Genomic DNA, 22033 nt, shown 5'->3' with positions numbered 1-22033 from the left:
CCCTTTTACTCCTTTGAGCAGAGCCTGAATATATTTTACTTTATATTTTCAATCTCAATTTTTGGTAGATTTTGTTCATTTTTCTCTTACTACTTTCACTCCATGGACTTTGCTAACATGCTTCAGTTCCTTTCTGTCTTACTCTTAAGAGTCCCCTTCTCCAAATGGTGAATTCCTCTCCAAATTCCCATTGTGAGGAAGGGCCCAGACCAGTCATTCTTCATTGTTCTAACTACACCACCAGGTCTCTGAGCAAGTACCTTCCTCCATTCCCACCTATTTCATCCCTTTTATATGTTGTTTTCTATTAGAATGCAAGCTCCTTGAGGACAAGGACTATATTTCTTTTTGCTTGTGTTTCTGTCCCTGGTATTTATTAGTGTTGTGCTTGGCACTCTTTCATAAATGTTTGTTGATAACTAAAAGTTCAATACCATTACCCTATTAAATTTCATGGCCCAAGGAATAAAATTAATTGAACTTTAACAAATTAATAACTCTAATTGATCTACTATGATTATTCTTTTGAGCTTCTTAGGAAGGTGCAAAATTTGGACTGCTTAGATTTAGTATTGTTTGAGTTTAGGGAACATGAAAAATAGTAGAAAGAAAAAATAGTAGAAAGCTTTCAGATCACTGCAATGATTAACAAATGGCCCAGAGGACCAAAAAACAAAATAAACCAAAATGCAAGTTGTACATCTCCTGAGAAGGGAGGTAATAGGTATCCAGCTTGCATAGGGTGTTCACACCTTTGGTGTGAGGACTTGTTGAGCCCTTTTCAGGGCTGTTCATCCACCTTTGGTGTCTGTCTGATCCATTCAACTCTCACATATGGCTCTAAGAAGCTGTAGAATGCATAGTGGCTATACCCTCGTAAACTATCTTGGCACACGGCTACACCAGATTGAGGGTAATCAACAGGCCTCAAACCCATTACAAGTTAGGGGATATCTATCCCAAACTTGTGAAAACTTTCCTTGGCAGAATAGGTAGATGAGAACAATTTGTTCCAAAATCCATAAAGGCGTCTGAAGCAGGTGCTATGGAGCACTTAGAGCTTGGTCAGTAATCAAAGATGGCAGTCATACATTGCATGACTGCCATCACTTATGGTCACCACCATCATTTTGATTTTTGTCTGGCCACTGGACTTTGAGGACTGAGGAAAAGATAGTGAGGCTGACGACTGTGTGGAACTCTGCCTCACTTAAAACCAATTCATGCACAAGTCAAGAGATCACCTGTGCTGTCCTTTGTCCTCTTTGAAAACAAAGAACAACAACAATGGGCAACCAATCCAGGAGATAACTAGATATTTCCACACATAATCAATAAGTGGATTTGTTTTGCTTGACTATGCTTGCTTGCCACAAGAAAGGGTTTATGTTTTATTTTTTAAAAGAAAACTTTTTCATGGGGGGCTTTAAAGAATACGTAGCAGAGAAGTGGAGGAGGGCATGTAAAAAAAAAAAAAAGAGAATCCTTGAAACATAAAAAAAACCAGACACACAAGAAAGGAAATTCAGAGGGAAAGAGGTAAGTTGGTCAGCTTTAAAACTAACATGTTGAATCATATGTTTTAAAAAAACAAGTTGTTTGTAACAGATATTCATGTTTCCATATAGAATTTGCTTTTTCGTATTAATTGGTTCAAAATATATCAAAAAATGAAAACTATTAAAATAACTACACAAAAAAAATCACTAGAAATTCTTTTGTGAAATATATGGGACACATTCCTTAAATGAACTATTCTTAAATGTTTTGGAGTTCTCATCTGATAAGCAGTAGCTAGCAACATAAAATGGCGGCTATCATATTTAACTGATTTTCTTAGCTATGGCAGTCTTCCTGTTATTTATAGTTCTTTCATATTGTTTTTATAAAGCCTCTCTATATTCTCAAATTTTTAAATTCTGAAAACAACTGATCTTCATTGCATTTTTCCAGAGGAAAGATGGAAAGAAATGAGACTCAGGCCCACATCTATCTATTAGTGAATTTGATTTACCCAGGGACTGATAAAGAATGCATGATAAAGAATTCATCAGTCCACCTGAAGATTCCCCCTGGATCTATGACTCAATAACATGTTTTTTTGTTTGAATTACCATCAAATTTCAGTTTAAATTCAATGTCATTTAGAGATATGTGCCTTTCTGGAAAGAAAACTGTGCAATGTGTATTATCTTTCTTAAATTAGCACATTTTTAGTGCTCTTGAAAGTCCTGGTCTCCCAACCTTTTCATGGCCCAAATCCTTACAATCCCTAGAACTTGAGTTCTTTCTAGGTTCTAGTTAATAATCTCTCAACATCAAAGATGCTTTGACTTCCCCATGCTTTATGCTAAGATTTAATGATGTTTTCAAGACTGTCATGAGAATGTGAAAGTTGCATTCTCTAAAACAGTTTTTAAAATAAACAAGCCAGAGAGAAAGGGCACAAGACAACACTGAGATAGAAATTTTATGACTGTGAAATCCAGAGGACAGCCAAATTGTTTTGCTATGTTAGAATTCGCTTCCTATTAGAACATTGCCTCTCTGCTTGAAGTTCTATTCCAATACTTCCTCATGCTGGGATAGTGACCTTGGATTTACAAAGGTTATGCCCCCAAGGTGCAGTTTCTTGCCAGTCCTTCCAAACTGTAAAGTTCATGTACAGGTTAGGTGACGAACTACGACTGCTGCTTGAGAACCAAGTCCCACTAACTTGAGAAAGGTTTATCACGAGAAGCTGGGTGATAAATGCTTTTCAGCCATGGCCATTTGTAACATTTGCTTACTGCAGTACAGAGGGTTTGCGTTCTGTGTTAATAGAAAGAGTGACCACACTGATGAGATTATTGCTCCGAGAAGGATGGATCAAATTTACAGATCAATTTCTCAGTTTACAGGATTTGGACATGAAATAGCTAAAGCTCTTTAGGCAAAGCACCAGCAAGTGAAGAGGTATACTTTGAATACAGGAGAGAAAAGTGAGAACCAGTTTCTTGTTGAGCAAGATTCGAATGGTCACGTACATCAAGCTTTTGTTCTCAATGCTGCTGACTGTTTGGGTGGTTTGCTGAGTTTTGATGACTCATTTTGGAGTTTAGGAAAAGGGCGACTGAAAAGGGATAGGAGGTAAAGCTCATCAATCTGCTTGATGACGGACCAAAAGAACCACAAAGAGCTCAATGATAAAGAGTTCAACTTAGATCTTTTTCACCACTTGCAGTGAGTGCAATGTACAGCCAGGCATTATTTTCATAAATTGTTCTTTAGGCATTTTAATTGTGTCTGATTTCTTTGTGACCCCATTTGGGGTTTTCTTGTCTAAGATGCTGAAGTGGTTTGCCATTTCCTTCTCCAGCTCATTCTGCAGATGAAGAGACTGAGGCGAACAGGGTTATGTGACTTGCCCTGGGTCATATAGCTAGTATGTGTTTGAGACAGGATTTGAATTTTGGTCTTCCTGAATCCAGGCCTGGCACTCTGTCCAATGTCACCTACATGCACTTTGTTTTCATAAATAATAACTATTAAATGTTAGCAAATAAAAATATGGTAGAAAATTAATTTTAACTAGACTATCAGAGTTTATACTGTTAAGCTAGCCTTCTTGAGGCATGAGTAACTGTTGATGGACAAGACCAAATGCAGATGTCTCAAGTTCTGTCCTTAATGGTCTTCCCACATTGCCAGTAGCACCCTGAGAAAGACCTCTATAGAATATACATGACCTAGAAGCATGGAGGAAGGAGCCATAGGAAAGGCAAATAGAAAGAGAGTGCTTTTTCCACATCTCAAATAGGGTAAAGGAGAGGTGCTGGCCTGGTACTTTGGGGTGGGAAAGAGATAAATGGAATTTAGTTGCTCTAATTCTGTAAGGACCAGAGATTAAGTGCCAGGCAGAAGTCTTCACAGTTGCCTGAAGAGGCTCTTTTGTGTCCAATGGGCTGGTTTTGGGTCTTTAAAAACAAGGGATCTTTCAAGTATACTGACTAGTCTTGAGCTAAGTTGACTTTAATACCTCCAAAAGGAAGGGGCGGTAGGGGGTCATAGGCAGCTATGGATGGAAGTAATAAATGCTGATCAGTTTCTAGGAGTTCCTAGGACAATAACAAAATAACCACAGAGTAAATATTAAGAGATTTCTTTAAAAAAAATCAAGGAGAAAAGAATATAAATGGAAGAACTTATGGTAGAAGAAAATGCCTGAAATGTTAAGGATGAAACCTCATAATACCTTACCTAGAGGGATAATCACTATTTTATGGGGGATTAAACTGTAGAATAGGAAGGCACATAAAAGGGAGGTGGGAGGAAGAAAATACAGGGGAACACATGATGTACTGTAATCAGATTCATGGTAAATAAGAAAGTGACAAAGTTTTAAAGATATACAGAGAAAAATTTTCAAGGCATATTAATGTGAGGAAAACACCAAAATAATAGAAAAACATCAAAGTTTCTAATATATATTTGTTAAAATTCATGCACAATTCCTTGACAAAAGTCATCAGAATTAAATTTTGTCCTTGGTACTAATTATCAAGATTAAGCAAAGCAGTAAAACAGGCAGGCATGACAAAAGTATTTCCCTCTGTCATGGAGGATATCCTACACATTTTCCAAACATAAAAGAAATGCCATATAAACAGTGAGATTCACCAGGATCCTTTTTCATATTATATTTTTGTTTTGTTTATTTGTCTTTATTTCAGGAAAGCTATGCTTTTAACCACTTATTTTCAGGGTGAGGGCCAAAGCTTTGGGGGGAACCTAGGTTCTGGTCATGTTTCAGGCTTGCTCTCAAACAGGTTTGTACCCAACCCAGCTTGAGGGACCATGGAATGTTACAACAGCTTCACCTCCTTTCCCAGGAAGTGGTTCTATAGGAAGTCACAGAGATGTGAAACCACAGTCTGGAAACTAGAGCATGCTGCTCTAGCAGAGTCTCGTCCAGACTCTTCTGAAAGATCAGTGCAGACCTCATGTTGTCCAGGCTGCAGCCCCATTTATCTTGGGCAGTGGTTTACAAAGCCCTGAGGATGATCCTATGTATGTTTTGGAGTAATGGAAGACACTCATCATCCTCATGCCTTTCCTTTAACAGTGACTGGCAAAAGTACAACATCATTCAGGGCTAGACAGAAAGACAGGGGCAGATAAGAAGGGGCCCACAGCTAGAAATTGATTAGGTGCTATAAAATGCCATGGCCTTTTTGGCTAATCAGGGAGGTAGAGGACATGAATTTTATTACTTAGAAAAGTCACAAATTTGTTTTGATCAGCCTTCTTTACATGTAAAATAAAAACATAACTAAATTCAATTAAAGAAACACCAAATCTTTGCTGTCAGCAAAACAATGAACTAGGCACTGGGGATATATGAAATCCCTATGCTTAATAAGCTTACAAATTTGTTGTTGTTTGTGGTTATTCAGTCATGTCTGACTCTTTTTGACCCCTTTTAGGGTTTTCTTGGCAAAGATAATGGAGTGGTTTACTATTTCCTTTTCCAGCTCATTTTACAGATGAGGAAACTGAGGCAAACAAGGTTAAATGACTTGTCACACAGCTAGTAAGTGTCATAGGCAGAATCTGAACTCAGATTTTCCTAACTCTTGGCCTGGTGCTGTATTCACTGCAGCATCTAGTTGCACCAAATTGTTAGAGTTAGTTAAGGAAAGGATACTAAGTGAAACAGCTCTAGGAGTGGTCTTGACAGTTGAGAATGAACCTCTTTTACAATACTTTTCAACAAAAGGCTATGCTAGCTGATGTGGTACATAGTCTCTTAGCTCTTGTAGCATGGAAGTGTGACTCACTAATCTGTAATTTTTAGGAATATTTCTTACATTTATGAAAGTCCTATTGCCATGCTGTCAGTACTGGGATTCTGTCAAGGCAAGTTACACACTCTGGCCAACAGAGCAACACAATATTGTGCTATTCACCAGCAGCACTTCAAGAGAATCTAGTATATCCAAGTACATTTATCGCTACTTAAACTATATAACCTCTGATCTATCTATTTCAAAAGGCAACAAAAATATACCAGAAGAATTGAGTAAGGTTTTTTCGTCTTTCCTTTTTAATCACAAACTGTATACTTCTTACTGTGATTTTCAAGTAGTAACACTGATTCCAAAGGTAGTTTTCTGACACTGATGCATTTAAAGAAGCTTTTTACAGCATAAGAAAGAATGTGCCTTCATTACAAAGGCAGAGAAATGTTGCATACAATGTCAGACTTAAGTTAATTTTGCAGAATTGTTATTGTGTCCTCCCCTCCATCCTCCACTACATTTTTTGTTAAAAGGGAAGGCTCTCTAGAAAGGATATGTTTGGAAATGAAGGCAATACCAAATAACATTTTTAAGGTAAAAAATAAACTTCATAATGGTTTGGGAATTCTTTTTTAATTGATCCTCAAAGTATTTTTTCTTAAGCCTGTTGCTGAAGTTCTAACGCATAATTTAAGCCATTTTGTTGGCTTTTCTGGCCCTTTTATTTCATTTTTTTAACGTTTAAAAAAAGATACTTTTTTGTATAAAGGGTAATTAAAATTTTACCAATTATCCAGTAAGAGTTGGTTCCTCCACCATGCCTAATCCCTGCCGCAAGTGCAGGATTTTTTTGATATGTAGTATCTGTTTTTCCAACACTTCAAGTTGGTATTTAGAACTAGTTTCTTGGATTTCACAAGTTATTTACATTTTAAACTATTCTTTTCCTCAAGACTGAATGACTGAAAAAATAGTTTCCCCCATTTTAAATGAATTATCATAATAATAAATGGGCCAAAAGCTTAATATTCAAACCAAGAAAAAAGAAAATAATTCAATATGCTATAATATAATTTCTGTTTGGCAACACAGATGTAAGATCTGTGTTGAGAGGATGCTATTATAAAGGATGGTTTTATATCACAGAGTAATTTTCATGACTTGTCTCCACAGTAATAATGCTTAGCTAATCTACTTACAAGGAATTCTCTACAGCAAATAATTCAGTATAACCAGTTTTTTTTTCCAGGCTCAATTTATATGACCTGCAGTCCTGGATGGACAGCGTTATTCACAACACATTACTGTGTTACCATCAAGGAGAAATCATATATCAACTCTGTATACTCCATCTATTAGAACTACCCCTAAAATTTTCAAATCACCCATCTAAACAAAAAACTACAAAAAAAAGATGGAAGGGTTTAGAGTTTGAAAAGAGTGGGGTCAAAAATGTATTTTTCTTTCCTATCTTTACCTATAGATTGAAGAACCTTTGTTTTTATGTGATGACTCACTATAAAGAATTGGGGCTCTACTGACCATGTAGGAAAATTTTTAATAGTTTTAGTTTAAGCAGGTCCTCACAACAAAATCCCACTTCCAAGAAAAATGAAACAACTTAAAAATCCCATATAGTTCATTATACTGGAATTTTACCTATACTGGAATTGAAAGGTAACAACACACCCATTCTGTTCTTTCTAGTCTCTGAGAGAGAAAACAGTAATTCACTGAAGGACTGACTAGGAAAATTCTCAGAAAAGAAAGTTAAGCCACAACTCTTCACAGGGCAGTGGGTTGTAACTGCTGAATCAGAAACATATACTTAAATCTTCAGTGTAGAAAGGGGTCCAAGAGAACACACAAATCAACTTGAGGAAGCTGAGAAATAAAGAAATAGGAAAATTTCAAGCATAATTTTATGACTATTATAAAGTAATTCCAAGTTCCTTGGTATATGCATATAATCATTTTCCAAATCAACTTTAACCATTGCAAATTTTCATATTATTCCATGTTCTCCAGGCACAAAAAAAAAAGTAAAAATGAAGATTTAAACTACTGTTATTAATGTTGTGCTAAATTCTCATGCTAAAATGCTGTATTCTAAGTGGGAAAGGCACTAGTAACACTAATAGGGGATTTTATTACATGACCATTAAGTCTAGATTCTAGACTTTAAAAAAAATCAAAATAGCACTAAAAGGATCCTGGAATTAGGAAACAGGACAAAATCCAAATAATACAAAAAATGAATTTTCCCAGCATACTAAAAAACAACAGGTTTTCCTAGCCTATCTATAGCAATGATTTTTTTCCCCACTTGCTAGCAGTGTCAGTTTGGTGGCAATCACCTATTTCTATTCACTCTGAACTTTTTATTCTCCCTGGCTCTACAAATTAAGAGATACTTTCTATTCCTGCCTTTTTTCAGCTTCACAATAGCCTATTCCTTTGACTACACACAAGCAATTTGTGCATCCAAAGAAAATATGCAGGAAAAACAACATATTACATGCACATGGTTTGAAAACTGAGGAAGGCATGATGCCATTTCTCTCATAATTTTATTAGTTGATAGTTAAATTTAACTAACTGTTGATTTTCTCCTCTAAATCCTTTATCAATTTGTTCTCCATCAGCCAATATAACTCCTGAAATTTTCAGTTCCAGTTCCCTTCTTGCTCAGAGGCAGTCAGTTATTATGATGACTTCAATTAACAAGTTTTCAATCCATGACCTAAAATCACCATTGAAGTGACCCCATGGCCATTTTAAAAAAATTTGAATTCTGATGAAAGACTAGTCTCCAGAGCAACAGCAACTGCTCTCTAGAGGACTCAACAATAAACATGATTATTTTTTCATACAACCAGGCTCGTTTGAGACTCCTTTACTCACTAACTGTTGATAAAAACATTAGAGTGACATTTTCCTACTTCCTGGGCATTTAAAAAAAAGCATTCCATAGGACTGTGACAACAGCCATATTTTTTATAATTCTTTTATTTAAAGGATAATAGAAAATTAAATGAATGAAAATGGTCAATGATCATGGGTTCATCATCTCTGTGCAGATAACTCCCAGATCTAGACATCCAGACCTAGTCTGTCCAGTCTTACATCACCAACTAATTGCTTACTTGATATCCTATGGGCACCTCAAACTCAGAATATCTGAGGCCAAATGTCTTTCCCAATATCCTTCCCAGTCCAAAACTACCTTTCTTCACAATTTCCCAGTTTCTACTGAGGTTACCACCATCTTTCCATTTGCCTATGGAGTCAACTGCAACATCATCCTCAAATCCTAATTCTCACTCACTCTATATTTGTTTCCAAATATTAGTGATTTTGTTTCTATAACATCTGTCTCCTTCTTTCACTAATACAGTAGCAACCTTTGTTCATACCCTCATCATTTCTCCTCTGGACTACTATAACAGCCTTTTAATTGGTTTCCTGCCAAGAATCTCTTCCCATGCCAACCCTTCCTAAACTACCAAAAAAGATTTTCCTAAGGTACATGTCTTAACATGCTACTCACCTTACATCATATAATAAACTGCTGATTCCCTATCACCTCTATGATCAAATATAAATTTCTCTATTTTATATTTAAAGCTCTTCACAATATTGTTCTTTCCATGAACTACCCCTTTTGTCTATACATTCTATGGTTCAGCCATATTAGCCATCTGGCAGTTTCTTGCACATGAAAATTCATCTTCTGTCTACATGACTTAGCACAGGCCATCTCTTATACCTGGAATACATTTACTCCTCAATTCTGTTCCTTGGAATTTTGAAATTCCTTCCAGACTCAGCTCAATCTACACTTTTTTGCCTGTGGGGTTTCCTGGTCACTTGAATTACCACCAAGGTTATCTTATATCTGCTTTTTATGTAATTTCTATCTATGTCACTATATAATTCAATATTATATACTCAATTAGACTATAAGCTTCTGGAGGGCATGGCAATTTCTGGCATTCAAATAAATAATATTTAACCAGGATGGAAAATTAATCAATCACCCAGCTTTTAAAAACATCCTACTATGTATCAGGCACACCCAGTAGATGTTTTTAAAAGCTGGGTGATTGATTAGTTATTACTTGATTCTTCTACGATGGATAGAAATACAGTAGTCTGTGACATCTCTTTTTCTTTTCTACATATGATTGCGTATGAGAGATCTTAGCAATGGAGAGACTGTTTCAACTTTTGTTTAGGGTTCAGCTCAGGGCGTGCTACATATGATGTGCTCAGAAGAACACAATCAAATACAGGAACCTCTTGATGGTTCGTCTGTGAATGATGTGCAGCAAAGTTTTAAAAGCCATGCTGTTTTTCACTGGCACACAAAGGGTTCTGGGCTGATTCCTATTCACTTGAAAGCTGATGTGTTTTCAAGGAATGTGATTAATTTTACTGAATTAAAGTAAAACTATTGCCAAACAATTTGTCAAATAGATTCCTAAACCAAATATATATGATCTACACTTTCAGATAGTGTTGCTGCTATTTTATCTGTTGATGCATGTGCTGTCAAGAAAGTTTTCTCATTAATCAGTATTTAGGAACGGTATAGAACTTAATAATCAAACTATGCAGAAGGTTTTTCTGTCAAGAATGAAAAGAAGAAATGAAGAGTCTTCAGTCAAACTGTCTACATTAACTTCTTCTCATAGTTTCAAGAGGAGTTTCCCAGGATCAGGGAAAAGCAGTTACATCAAGAAAGAAACAGTTAAGGACTGACTTTAAACTAAAATTTACACGTACGCTGAGCTCACAGGTGCAGAGCAATTTAGGTAACAAAATGCCTCCCAACCTCAGTTCTGCCAGCCTCAAGAATTCATTTGCAGAAGGCCTGGCTCTTTTCTGGAGTGTGGAAAAGCCTCAGAAAGGAACCATGAGTTTCTTCAATCTCTAACCAGGCAAATATAGAAATTATCCCACATATGGGTAGTTTCTAGTCACCTTTGTGAACATGTTTTTGGGTCTCTAATAGTGCCAATTAAATCTTCTCATATTTTTAACTTAAAGCAATGCAAAAATTAAAAGAAGATCAATTACAGTAGTTAAAAAAGCAGTAGATGTTCAATTGTTGCAGACTTACCACATTGCATGCATATAGGTAGGAGGTAGGCGTGGACTACTGACTGGGGTACAGTTATATGATCTCATGATCCTTTCTGCCAACAGAAAGTTACGAAACAGACTTGCCACCAAGAGGTCCTGTCTGAAAAGCTTTTGGAAGAGATCTGGAGACAAATGAAAGTAGATAGTATAGTACCTTGTTAGTCAAAATTTGCATGCAAAATCACTCACACACACACATACACATACACACACACCCCCTTCATCCCAGAACTGAACAAGCAAGTTGAAACTAACATGTACATTTTCTACTGCCCAAAAATAAGTAGCAATTCTGGCTACAACACACCAGAAGACAGTTAGTGAGTTAAGAGGAAAATGCATTCTGAATTTGGCAAGCAAATACTGGAGAAATCCTAGACATGTATACTTCCTACCTTCTGACTGTGTCTGTCACTTCATTAGGTAACAGCATATGCTTCCTACTTGACTTCCCTTGTGACCAAATGTGGACTCTAAATGTCTTCTGTCCCTTTAACCCCGTTGTCCTTCCATCCTTCCCGTGAAATTATCCTCAAAGTTAACTTTGCACACTCTTTATCTACTAGAGAGATTCATATTATTCCCTGACAACCTTACCCCTGGGCAGCACATTCCAAGCAATGGTATCTGTGATTGCAGTGAAGATCCAATTCAGTTCTCCCAAAGGAGTCCGCCTGTCATTGAGCCTGCCAGGAATCCTATAAAATAGAGGGCATTTTCATTAATACAAATTGGGGGTAAGAGAGGTAGAGAGGAGAATTAAGACACGGAGAAAGAAGCAGACAGAACATTCCATAACAGAGTCCAGACAACAGACTCAGCACCATTCACCTGAAGCTTAGACCATCCAGTCTAATCTCATTTCACAAATATATAGGTTGACTTAAACTTGTCCATGGTCATTCAAACAGTAAACATCAGACATAGGCTTTAAACTTAGGTCCTTGGATACTTTGGTTCTTTGGAAGATCTTAGTATAGTCTTTTTTTCTCCTTATGTTTTCTGTTGTCTTGTTCTTAAATTCACACAGCTTTTGCTTCTGAAGAAAATAACCCTGCATTTAAACCCAGAGCTCACCAACTCAATGCTTATTTTTGACTTTCTCTCCTGTTGCTCCCCTCTCACTGCCCCAATGACAAGTCAAATCTTAATGATGACAAATGCCTTTAGACAGAAAAACTGCACACCAAGAGATGGCTATGATCTTGCCATAGGTAATTGATTTGGTCACTTCTAACAAACTAAAGAATCCAGATATTATCCTGGAGTGAGATGCAATGCTATTTAATCCATCTTCCCAATTTCACCAAAACAAGTCCTTTGTTATTTCTGCCAAGTACCCACAGTAATGTCAACATTGTACTTTACATTCTACAAAGCTGAAAATGAACTTCTTCTTTACCTTCAGCTGGCTGTCTAGCTTAATTTTATCCAGCTCTTAGCAAAACAACATGATTAACAAAAAAAAAAATCTTGATACTAAGAGATGAAAGTCTGAATGTGTTCTTAACATATTCATACTGTCCTTGCCTCCAAATTATAGCTGGAAAGAAAAATCTTTTCCACTTTCCAATTGCAATGGTACAAGATATGAAGCCTGACAGAAAACAAAAACTCCTAATAGCTCTACCCACCTTTTTGTTTTGTTTTAAAAGCAAAGTTTCACAATGAACATAGTTCAGAGTTGAGAATAAGATACCTTACACTTACAAGATGGAAAAGATTAACAGCTTAATTTTACAGAGCCCAGTTGAAGTAAATTATTTTATTGGCAAAATCATTCCATGCATGTTCACAAAATGGGATCATAAGAGAATCTATCTATGAAACCACAACAGATGGTGCTTTTTTCTTTTGTTGAATGTTCATTTCTTTAAGACAATAGAATTTCTTCCATTTGCTTAAGGTTAGGGCTACTCAAGCAGCTTGATCAAAGGGAAAAAATTTCAGAAAGGAAATGATTACATGATATAATAATGAGTAACTGTCTGAACTCAAGCAATACTAGTAGAAAGCAATACTGATGAAAATTTAAGAAATTTCTAATTTCTGAAATTTAAATGTGCTATGCAGATAGAGGTCTTGCATATTTCTAATCCCAATTACAAACTACTTGTGAGACATTTTAAAATTAATGTTCCATTGGCATCTCAAATTTAACAAGTCCAAAACAGAGTATCTTTTCTACTAAATCATTCCCTTTTCTCCACTCTCACAGTCAAAACATCATTCTACACCTTTAAACCCAAATCACTCTGGCTGTCACTGAATGGCCCTAACTCAAGCCTCCCTTGCACATTTTCAGGGTCTTGACAGCTTAGAATCAACACAAACAACAATTGTTTTCTGTACTAGCCAGAAACTCTGAGGGTCTTCCTCTCCCAGACTGGTACTTTTATGATGGTAAACTAAGTCATATTTTGTCTCAATTCTTACTAAGCCCTTAGTACTGAGACCCGGGAAAGACCTTAATTTCAAAAGGCAAAGATCAGCCCTTAGTACTGAGACCCAGGAAAGACCTTAATTTCAAAAGGCAAAGATCACCCACTACTTCTGGGGCCATGACCAGTTATCTTGACTCTAGTTTTGCTACTGGACTCTGGTGGCTCTGAAGGAGAGAGTTAGGCTGATGACTTTGGGCAGTTGTACCTCACTTAAATCCAGTTCACTCACAAGGCAAGACATCACCCTCCTGATGTCATTGGTCCCCAAACAAAGGGAGAACACCAAATAACGTCATTACTTCATGTCCTCATCAACTCTCACCTGGACCACTGCCTCAATCACCTCCTAATTGGTTTTCCTGCTTCAAGTCTTGCTATTCTCACTCTAGTACATCCTTCACATAGTTGACAAAATGATTATACTCAAATGCAGTTCTGAAAATGTGATCCATTTGTTAAACTTCAGGGAATCCTTATTTCTTCTAGGATCAAATACAAATCTTTATTTAACATTTAATACTCTGTCCATCCTAGTTTACCAATCCTCTTATACATAACTTACTTTTCATGCACTCCATGGTTCAGTCATAATGTTTTATTTATTATTTCTGTAACACAATACTCCTCCATCTCCAGTCTCTATGCTTTTGCAATGGCTTTCCCCCATGCCTGGAATACTTTCTCTTTCTATTTCTTCATCTTAGAATCTCTGGTTTCCTTCAAGACACAACTCAAGTGCTACCTTATTTATATAGAAAGAATTTGCCAGTGATAAACCCCTCCCTGCCCGAGTCTTAACTAAGGTTACGCTTTTCATCTACTCTCTCTCTATATATATATATCATATAAACATAGTTACATTTACATTATCTCCCTCCTTAGAATGTACAATCATTGAGGGCAGAGATTGCTTTTGTTTTTTTCTTTATATCTCTAGAATGTAGCATATAATAAGCTGCTACTAAATACTTGTTAATAAAATGGATCAACAAAGGAAGAGACATAGCCAAAAAAATAATTTAAAATAATCCTAAAACCACTGGTGAGAGTTTAAAGCTATTCCTTTAATAAATTAAAGAGAACATCACTCTGGTGAATAAATGAGAGCTGATTCTTCAACAGTAATCAACAAGAATAATCAACAAGCAACTATTAAGTGCCTACTATATGCTGGGTTCTTTGTTAGACCTTGATGGTACAAATACAATAAAATAAACTATCTCAGCCCACAAAGAGCTTGCATTTTAAGATGGGGAGAGAAATATATATAAAGAGAATGGATATAAAAAATGCAAAGGAATTAACATAAGATAGTTATTAGAAGTTAATATAAAGTAGTTGGTATTTCTATGATTAATATGACATGGATAGAAATATATAAAGAAATTTCAGTCCTTTCAATAAGATGGAAAAGTTTCCCTTTTCAATGATAACTGAGATGCGAGAACATTATTTTGCATATATTTTATTTATTAATATTTTTATCCTGCATATAGTTTTATGTATATGTATTTTATCACTCATTAGAATGTAAGCTCCTTGTAACTAGGGATTTTTTCATTCTTTTTACTTTTATAGCCAGCATCTAGTGCAGTACATAGCACACAGTAGGTATTTCATACTTCTTGACTGACTGATAGGCATCTCATCCAGATTTTGAATAGTGAGATGTATTATATTAATATCTCCTAGATGAATGTAAAATTTCCATATGTAGGAGTATAAGCAAATGCCACAATATATATACCACAAGACCAGACATATTTAAACCCTTGAGACAAACAAGAATTCAGGCAAGCGGGATTATTTAAGCCAATCCCTGTTAATGAGCCTTTGAAAAATGAATCTCAGAATCTCAGAGTTACCTCATCTGTGGATCCCCTCTCCAATTACATGCCCTCTTCTATTCCTATTTTATGAAAAAAATCTATATTCTTCTTATGCAGGACCAAAACATTCTAATCTTCTTAAGGCCTTCTTCTTTTAACAACAACATACTTCTTATTTTATATGCTTAAAATGAAGTAATTTTTAAATTGACTATCTCTTGATTAGTTAAGGATATATTTTCTACCCACTGCTGACTGATTACTTGAAGCTTTAGCTACACAGACAACATTAATGCATGTAGGATAAGAATGGAAGTGGTTATGTGGTGAAAATTTTTTTTTTAATTTTTCTAACAAGCTTTTGGTATCTAAGAATGTGTGTGTGTGTGTGTGTGTGTGTGTCTAATAGTCATTCAAATGATATGAACAAACAGTACACAAAAGAACTGAAAAGTATTCACAACCACATGAAAATTGTTCCAAATCACTGATAATAAGGGAAATGCAAGTTAAAGCAACCCTGAGGTTTTACTCTATCTACACTCTGCAAATTGGAAAAATGACCAAAAAATGGCAACAGTTCATGTTAGAGTGGTTGTAAAAAGGCAAGCAAATTAATCTGTTGCTGGAGAAGCTGTAAAATGCTACAACCATTTTGGAAAGCAATTTGGACTTATGCAAATAAAGTGACTATCCTTTGAACCAGAGAGGCTCCATTACTGGTCTAATACCCCAAGGAAGTCATCAATAAGAAAATAAAAGGCCCCATAAGACTCTAAAATATCAATAGTAGTGTTTTTTTGTGAAGGGTAAGAAACAGAAACAAAACAGATGGTCAAAGGAGATTGGTGGTTATTGTCCTTCGTTCTCAAAGAGGACCAAAATGACATCACCATGATAAAACAAAGTTTCAGTGTATCTGACAGTAGCTGATCAGACCAGTATGAGCTCGGAATGCTCTACCACAGATTGGGCACAGATAGTCCGCGTGAATATTTGGGGTGATTACTCTAAATTTGTGCATCCTATGTTTACTTTGTGCTGTCTCAATTATGCTTTCTTCATACAGTGCAGCACCTTTTCTGATGTGACAATGCCATGCTGAGTGGTCTTAGGCCACTGTCTCCCATGTCACACAATCAAATCCAAAGTTTTTGAGAGAGACCTTGAGAGTGTCATTATATTGCTTCTTCTGACCACCATGTGACTGCATGCCCCATGTGCGTTCTCCATGAAATAGTCTTTTTGGCAAGCGTACATTTTGCATTTGAACAACGTGGCCAACTCACTGGAGTCGTGCTCTCTGAAGCATAGTTTGAATGCTTGGCAGTTCAGCTAGAGCAAGGACTTCAGTGTCTGGCGCTTCATCTGCAAACAGAAAATCATGCACCAACACTCCCTCTACTTTGTTCTTGGCTTGTAGCCTTTTCAAATTGAAGAACTTACCATCAGTATGGTAGTTGACCTTGATGCCTTGTTCATCCTCATTGAAAGCGTTTGACAACATGGCTGAAAACATCATGCTAAAAAGCATGGGAGCAAGCACACAGTCCTGTTTCACTCTATTGGTGACTGGGAAGGTACGACAGCATTGTTCACTATCCAGAACCTGGGCAAACATGCCATCATGGAATTGACATACAATGCTGATGAACTCCTCTGGGCAACCAAATTTTGACATAATTTTCCATAAGCCCTCACAACTAACAGTGTCAAAGGCCTCGATCAGATCTACAAACGTGTACAGACCTCTATTCTGCTCCTGGCATTTCTCCTGGAGTTGTCGGCCTTTTCTGAAGCCACATTGGCTCTTAGGTATATGACTACTTTCCAGGTGAAGGATCAGTCTATTAAGGAGAATACTAGCAAAAATTCTGCCAGCAATAACAAAGAGAGAGACCTCTCCTGTGATTGTCACAGGACAATCTATTCCCTTTACCTTTATAGAGATGGACAATGGAGGCATCCTTGAATTCCTGGGGGATAACCTCCTCTTGCCATATAACCTGGATAATTTCAGTCAACTTTTGTATAAGCAATGGTCCCCCTACCTTGTAAATCTCAGCTGGAATAGAATCAGCACCAGGTGCTTTGGCACATGAAAGGAGCCTAATGGCCCTCAAAATCTCTTCTTCAGTTGGAAGCTGAACTAAGGAGGGATTGACTTCAGCCTTAGGTAAATGGTCATCGGCCTCAGCATTGATTGATGATGGTCTGTTGAGAACACTATGGAAGTACTGAGCCCAGCTCTCTAGGATCATGTCCTTATCACTAATCAATGTGGCTTCATCAGCACTGAGTAGTTGTGATGCACCATAGGTTTCTGGTCCATAAACAGCTTTCAGGGAATCATAAAAGTGCTTTGGATTGTTACTATCAGCATAGAACTAAATTTCATCTGCCTTCTTACTGAGCCATGAATCCTGCATCTCTCTAAGCTTTGCTTATGATGGAATTAATTGCTGCCTTCTTAGAGGTGGATGAACTAACCTGCTGGTAAATCCTGTGGATTTCTCGTTTTTCATTTAGCAGCTTTTGAACTTCCCCATTATTTTCATCAAACCAGTCTTGGTGTTTGTGAGTGTTCTGACCCAGATGAATAAATGCAGTGCTATACATCAGATCTCTGAGAGCTGTCCACTCCTTTTCTGCTCTACTGTTGCCAACTGTATGTTGGCTCAACTTTCCCTCCAGGTCAGCAGCAAACTGTTCACGCTGAGAGAAGAGCTCTAATTTGTTGACATTAATTCTTGTGGTAGTCATTTTGCCTTGGGGGTAGCGTTTTTGATGATTGCGAATATTTAGCTTGAAGAGGATAAGTCTACAATCAGTCCAGCACTCTGCACCACACATTGCCTTTGTCACTCTCATATCTTATCTGTCTCTTCTCCTTACAATTACATAGTCTATTAGATGCCAATGTTTGCTGTAAGGGTGCAACCTTGAAATTTTATTCTGTTTAGGTAAACAGAAAACAGTGTTGGTTATAAGAAGGTCATGCGATGCACAAGTCTTCAGTGGAAAATGACCATTACTGTTGCTGTTTCTAACTCCATTCCTCCCTATGACTTCCTGCCAAGTCTGGTAATCTGAGCCTACTCTAGCATTAAAGCCACCCAGAATTATAAGCTAGTCCTCTTTTGGCATATTAATGATAAGGGTCTCTAGGTCTTCAAACGATTTCTTTTCAGGCTGAGGTCAACCAATGGGTCTCAAACCCATTGATGTCTACCCCAAGCATGTGAAAACTTCCCCTTGTGGAATGGGCGGACGAGAACAATTTGTTCCAATGGCCATGAAGGCAGGTGAAGCAGGCAATATGGAATGATTAGAGCTTGGTTAAACACTGAAGACACTAAGGTCATCCACTGCATCCTGAGTCATTGCTAGTCATCTTCACTCTGTCCTGCCACTGGACTATGATGACTCTGGAGGAGAGAATGAGGCTGACAACATCGTGCAACTCTGCCTCACTTAAATCCAATTTACGCACAAATCAAAAGACATTCCCCATACCATTTTACTATTATACCTCAAAGTCCTGTGGTGACAGGCAAGCGATGAAGCAGCAGGTGCGGATACACTGGTAGCTGGAGTGACAACCCTGCACACAGGTGGCCTAGGCCATAGGGTCGTTTCTCACTGAAAGCAGCAGTGGGACTCGGCAGCTCCCTGGGTCTCTGAGCAGCCTTTTAAGGATCGCACTGCTCACCTCCTGGTAAGAGGAAGGGGGCTAGAAAGGTGTCCTAAAAATTGTCTGCTTACCCAACCCTAGCCTGATTACTGCAGCAGGCAGAGAATTCCACTATGCGGTCAAAACACAGAAAAATGTACAAAAACATGCAAAGATGATTCCACTCACCACTGGCACATGGAACGTGTGCATGTTTATAGACAACACAAAATCCAGTAGACCTGAAAGACAAACTGCTCTTGTTGCAAGAGAACTAAACAGGCATTGCATCCAAGTAGCAGCCCTGGGTGAAACAAGGCTGGCAAATGAAAGTCAGCTTACTGAAGTTGGAGCTGGATACACATTTTTCTGGAGAGGTCACAGCGAAGGTGAGTGCCATGAAGCTAGCGTAAGTTCCCCAATCAAAACTAATCTAGTCAACAAGCTGGTATGCCTGCCAAAAGGAGTGAATGACAGGCTCATAACAATGCCATTGCCACTTGCAGGAAAACACCATGACACCATCATCAGTGCCTATGCTCCCTCCACGACGAACCCTGATGAGGTCAAAGAAAAATTTTATGAAGACCTAGAGACTCTTATCATCAATGTGCCAAAAGAGGACAAGCTTATAATTCTGGGTGACTTTAAAGCTAGAATAAGCCCAAAGAAGATTAGAGAATTGTGCTACACAAATTGTGCTACATAAATGTAATGGAACACTACTGTGCTATAAGAAATGATAGATGCGATGAATACAGAGAAGTATCTATATGAACTTATGCAGAGGGAAGTAAGCAGAACCAAGAAAACAATATACAGAATGATCAACAACGGAAATGGAAAGAATGATACACCAAAAAAACCTAAAGTAAATACAACAAAATTATAACAATTAAGTGGGACTCAAATGAGATACAAGGAAACAACCCTAAACTTCATGGAAGTGAGAAGCCAATAAGTGTCACGTGTTGCACATGGTTTTGGACTTTTTCAATGTATCCATCAGTTGTGCTGATAATTTCTCCATGTCATATGGGATGACTCTGGGGGAGGTGAGGGGGATTGGAGACATACATGGGATACAATGATGATGTAAGAAACAGAAAATATCAATAAAAACTTATTATGAAAAAATAAAATTAAGCAAGTATCATCTAATACTGACATTAGAGCAGCTCAGATGATACAAGTTATTTTTTTAGAAATTTTTGCTCACTTCAAAGTGAGAAAAATGATGATTAATAAGCAATGATTTGGGGACATCCAGAGTTTCCCCAACCCTTTCCTAAAGTCATGATTTTTAAAAGTTCAGGACAGTGTAGATGAGATTGGATTAACTTTCTTGTTTAAAATCCCACTAAGGTAAAGTAGCCATTGTGTTCTGCAAGCATGGGTGGGGCATAAATTCTTTGAATAAATTGCCCAAGGCTATGGGTGGTCTGGGTATAGAGAGTCCCTCTGTCCAAGGGTGACAAGCCACTCTTTTTCCAAAAGAACATACAAAACCTGAGCCCAACCTCATGATTGTCTTTGGTCTAAGAGAGATGGCCAAATGACCATCCTTTTATTAATAAACATGCTAGCCTTATTAACAAAATTATTAAATTAATCAGAAAAAAAGGAAAAAATGAGAGAATGAGGGGAAAAAGAAGAGGGACAGTAGATGTAAATAGCATCATCAAGAACAGCAGCATTTATTGAACACCTGCTTTATTAAAGGCATTATACAAAATGCTGGAGATACAAAGAGCAATACATTAAAAATGGAACACCGGGGAATGCTAGAGAGAGGATTTAAATGAAGGCATGGGATGATACAGGGTATAGAATTATGGTTGAAGGACACAATTTAAAAACTTACTGAAAAAAATATGAAAAAGCTCTTCAGTACCTCTGTTTTATAGAATTTTTAGTAAAAATGTATATTGTATTTTGCAAAATGGCTATTTCTGCATGTACTGAGGAAATTGTCTTTCTGTTTTTAATATGATTAAATATACTATTTTCCAAATTTTGGAACCATACTTGCATCCCTGACATAGACAGATGGTCCATAGTGAATAATTAACTAGACAAATTGTTGTAGTCTTTTTTGCAAGGATTTTATTTGAAAGTCTTGAATCAATATTCACCAACAATACCTTAGAGTTCTCTTTCTTTGCTTTATCTTTTCCTTCTTTAGGGATTAGAATATTTATCTCATAAAAAGTTTGATGAATATTTTCTTTCTCAGAATTTGAGAATAATTTGCATAGTACATGTAGTATTAACTTTTCTTTAAAATATTTACATATTTTGTTGTAATATACGTAGCACAAATTTTTGTTTGTTTTCAGTTCAGGGTGAGAGGTAGTTCCACTATAGCTACTTCAATTTCCTTTTCTGAAACTGGATTATTTAAGATCTCTATTAGATGCTGTTACCTTGGGTGTTTTGTATTGATTTCTATTAAAAAAAATTTTCTATTGACTTCTCAGCTTTACTGGACTACAACTGTAAAGTATGTTCTAATGATTCTTTTTGTGTTTTTCTCTGCTGTGATTATATATAGCTTCTTTTTTATTAATTAAATTTTGTCACTTTTCTTTTTTAATAAGGCTATTTTAAATAAGCAACTTTATAGTACTTTCAAAATAAATTTTCTTTTGAAAACTGTCATTTTGGAAATGAAGATTTGTTCCTGTAGCAGACTGGCTCTATTTAAATATAGGAATATGCTAACCTTCTTTGTTCCCTCTTATTTTTAATGAAAATTGAAATTAAAGCAGTTCAGAAATTATTTGTTTCAGGTTTCTTTCTGTACCAGAACCTAGGAAATGTCAAAACACTACCCACTCTAGAAATCACATGTAATTCCTATGGCAGTACCAGTAGATAGAAACAAGATGCACAGAAGGAGAGAAGCCATTTGTTTTTAAAAGCTTCATTACACCCAAAAGATAAATTCTTTAATGTTCTAAATAGCCTATAAAATTTAAATTCATATTTGTTCATCAGTAGCTGAATCCCAGTAGCATAAGGGGGTATAAAATGATAGCTGTCCTGGGAGCAAAAGAACAAACATCCAGCAGAGTATCATGAGCTACTAACCCTACCCTTAAAGAAGCAATATGGCTGGAAAACAGGAAGACCTGAGTGAAAGTCCTGCCTATAACA

General features: G+C 36.8%; 1 protein-coding gene across 10 annotated transcripts in view; it reads right to left on the bottom strand.

Annotated features, from left to right (window-relative positions):
- Positions 1–22033, bottom strand: part of RPTOR (regulatory associated protein of MTOR complex 1) — a 503724-nt gene that overhangs the window by 204832 nt on the left and 276859 nt on the right. For all 10 annotated transcript variants that reach the window (XM_072645257.1, XM_072645259.1, XM_072645258.1 and 7 more), the window contains 2 exons: positions 11526–11626; positions 10906–11050 (listed from right to left, as the gene is read on the bottom strand). In XM_072645257.1, coding sequence (XP_072501358.1) covers positions 10906–11050; positions 11526–11626 — 246 coding nt within the window. The remainder of the gene's footprint in view (positions 1–10905; positions 11051–11525; positions 11627–22033) is intronic.

Source organism: Notamacropus eugenii, chromosome 2 (assembly GCF_028372415.1).
Source record: "Notamacropus eugenii isolate mMacEug1 chromosome 2, mMacEug1.pri_v2, whole genome shotgun sequence".
Lineage (NCBI taxonomy): Eukaryota > Metazoa > Chordata > Mammalia > Diprotodontia > Macropodidae > Notamacropus > Notamacropus eugenii.
Note: the sequence above shows the minus strand (reverse complement) of the source record. Positions and strands in the feature narration are given on the sequence as shown.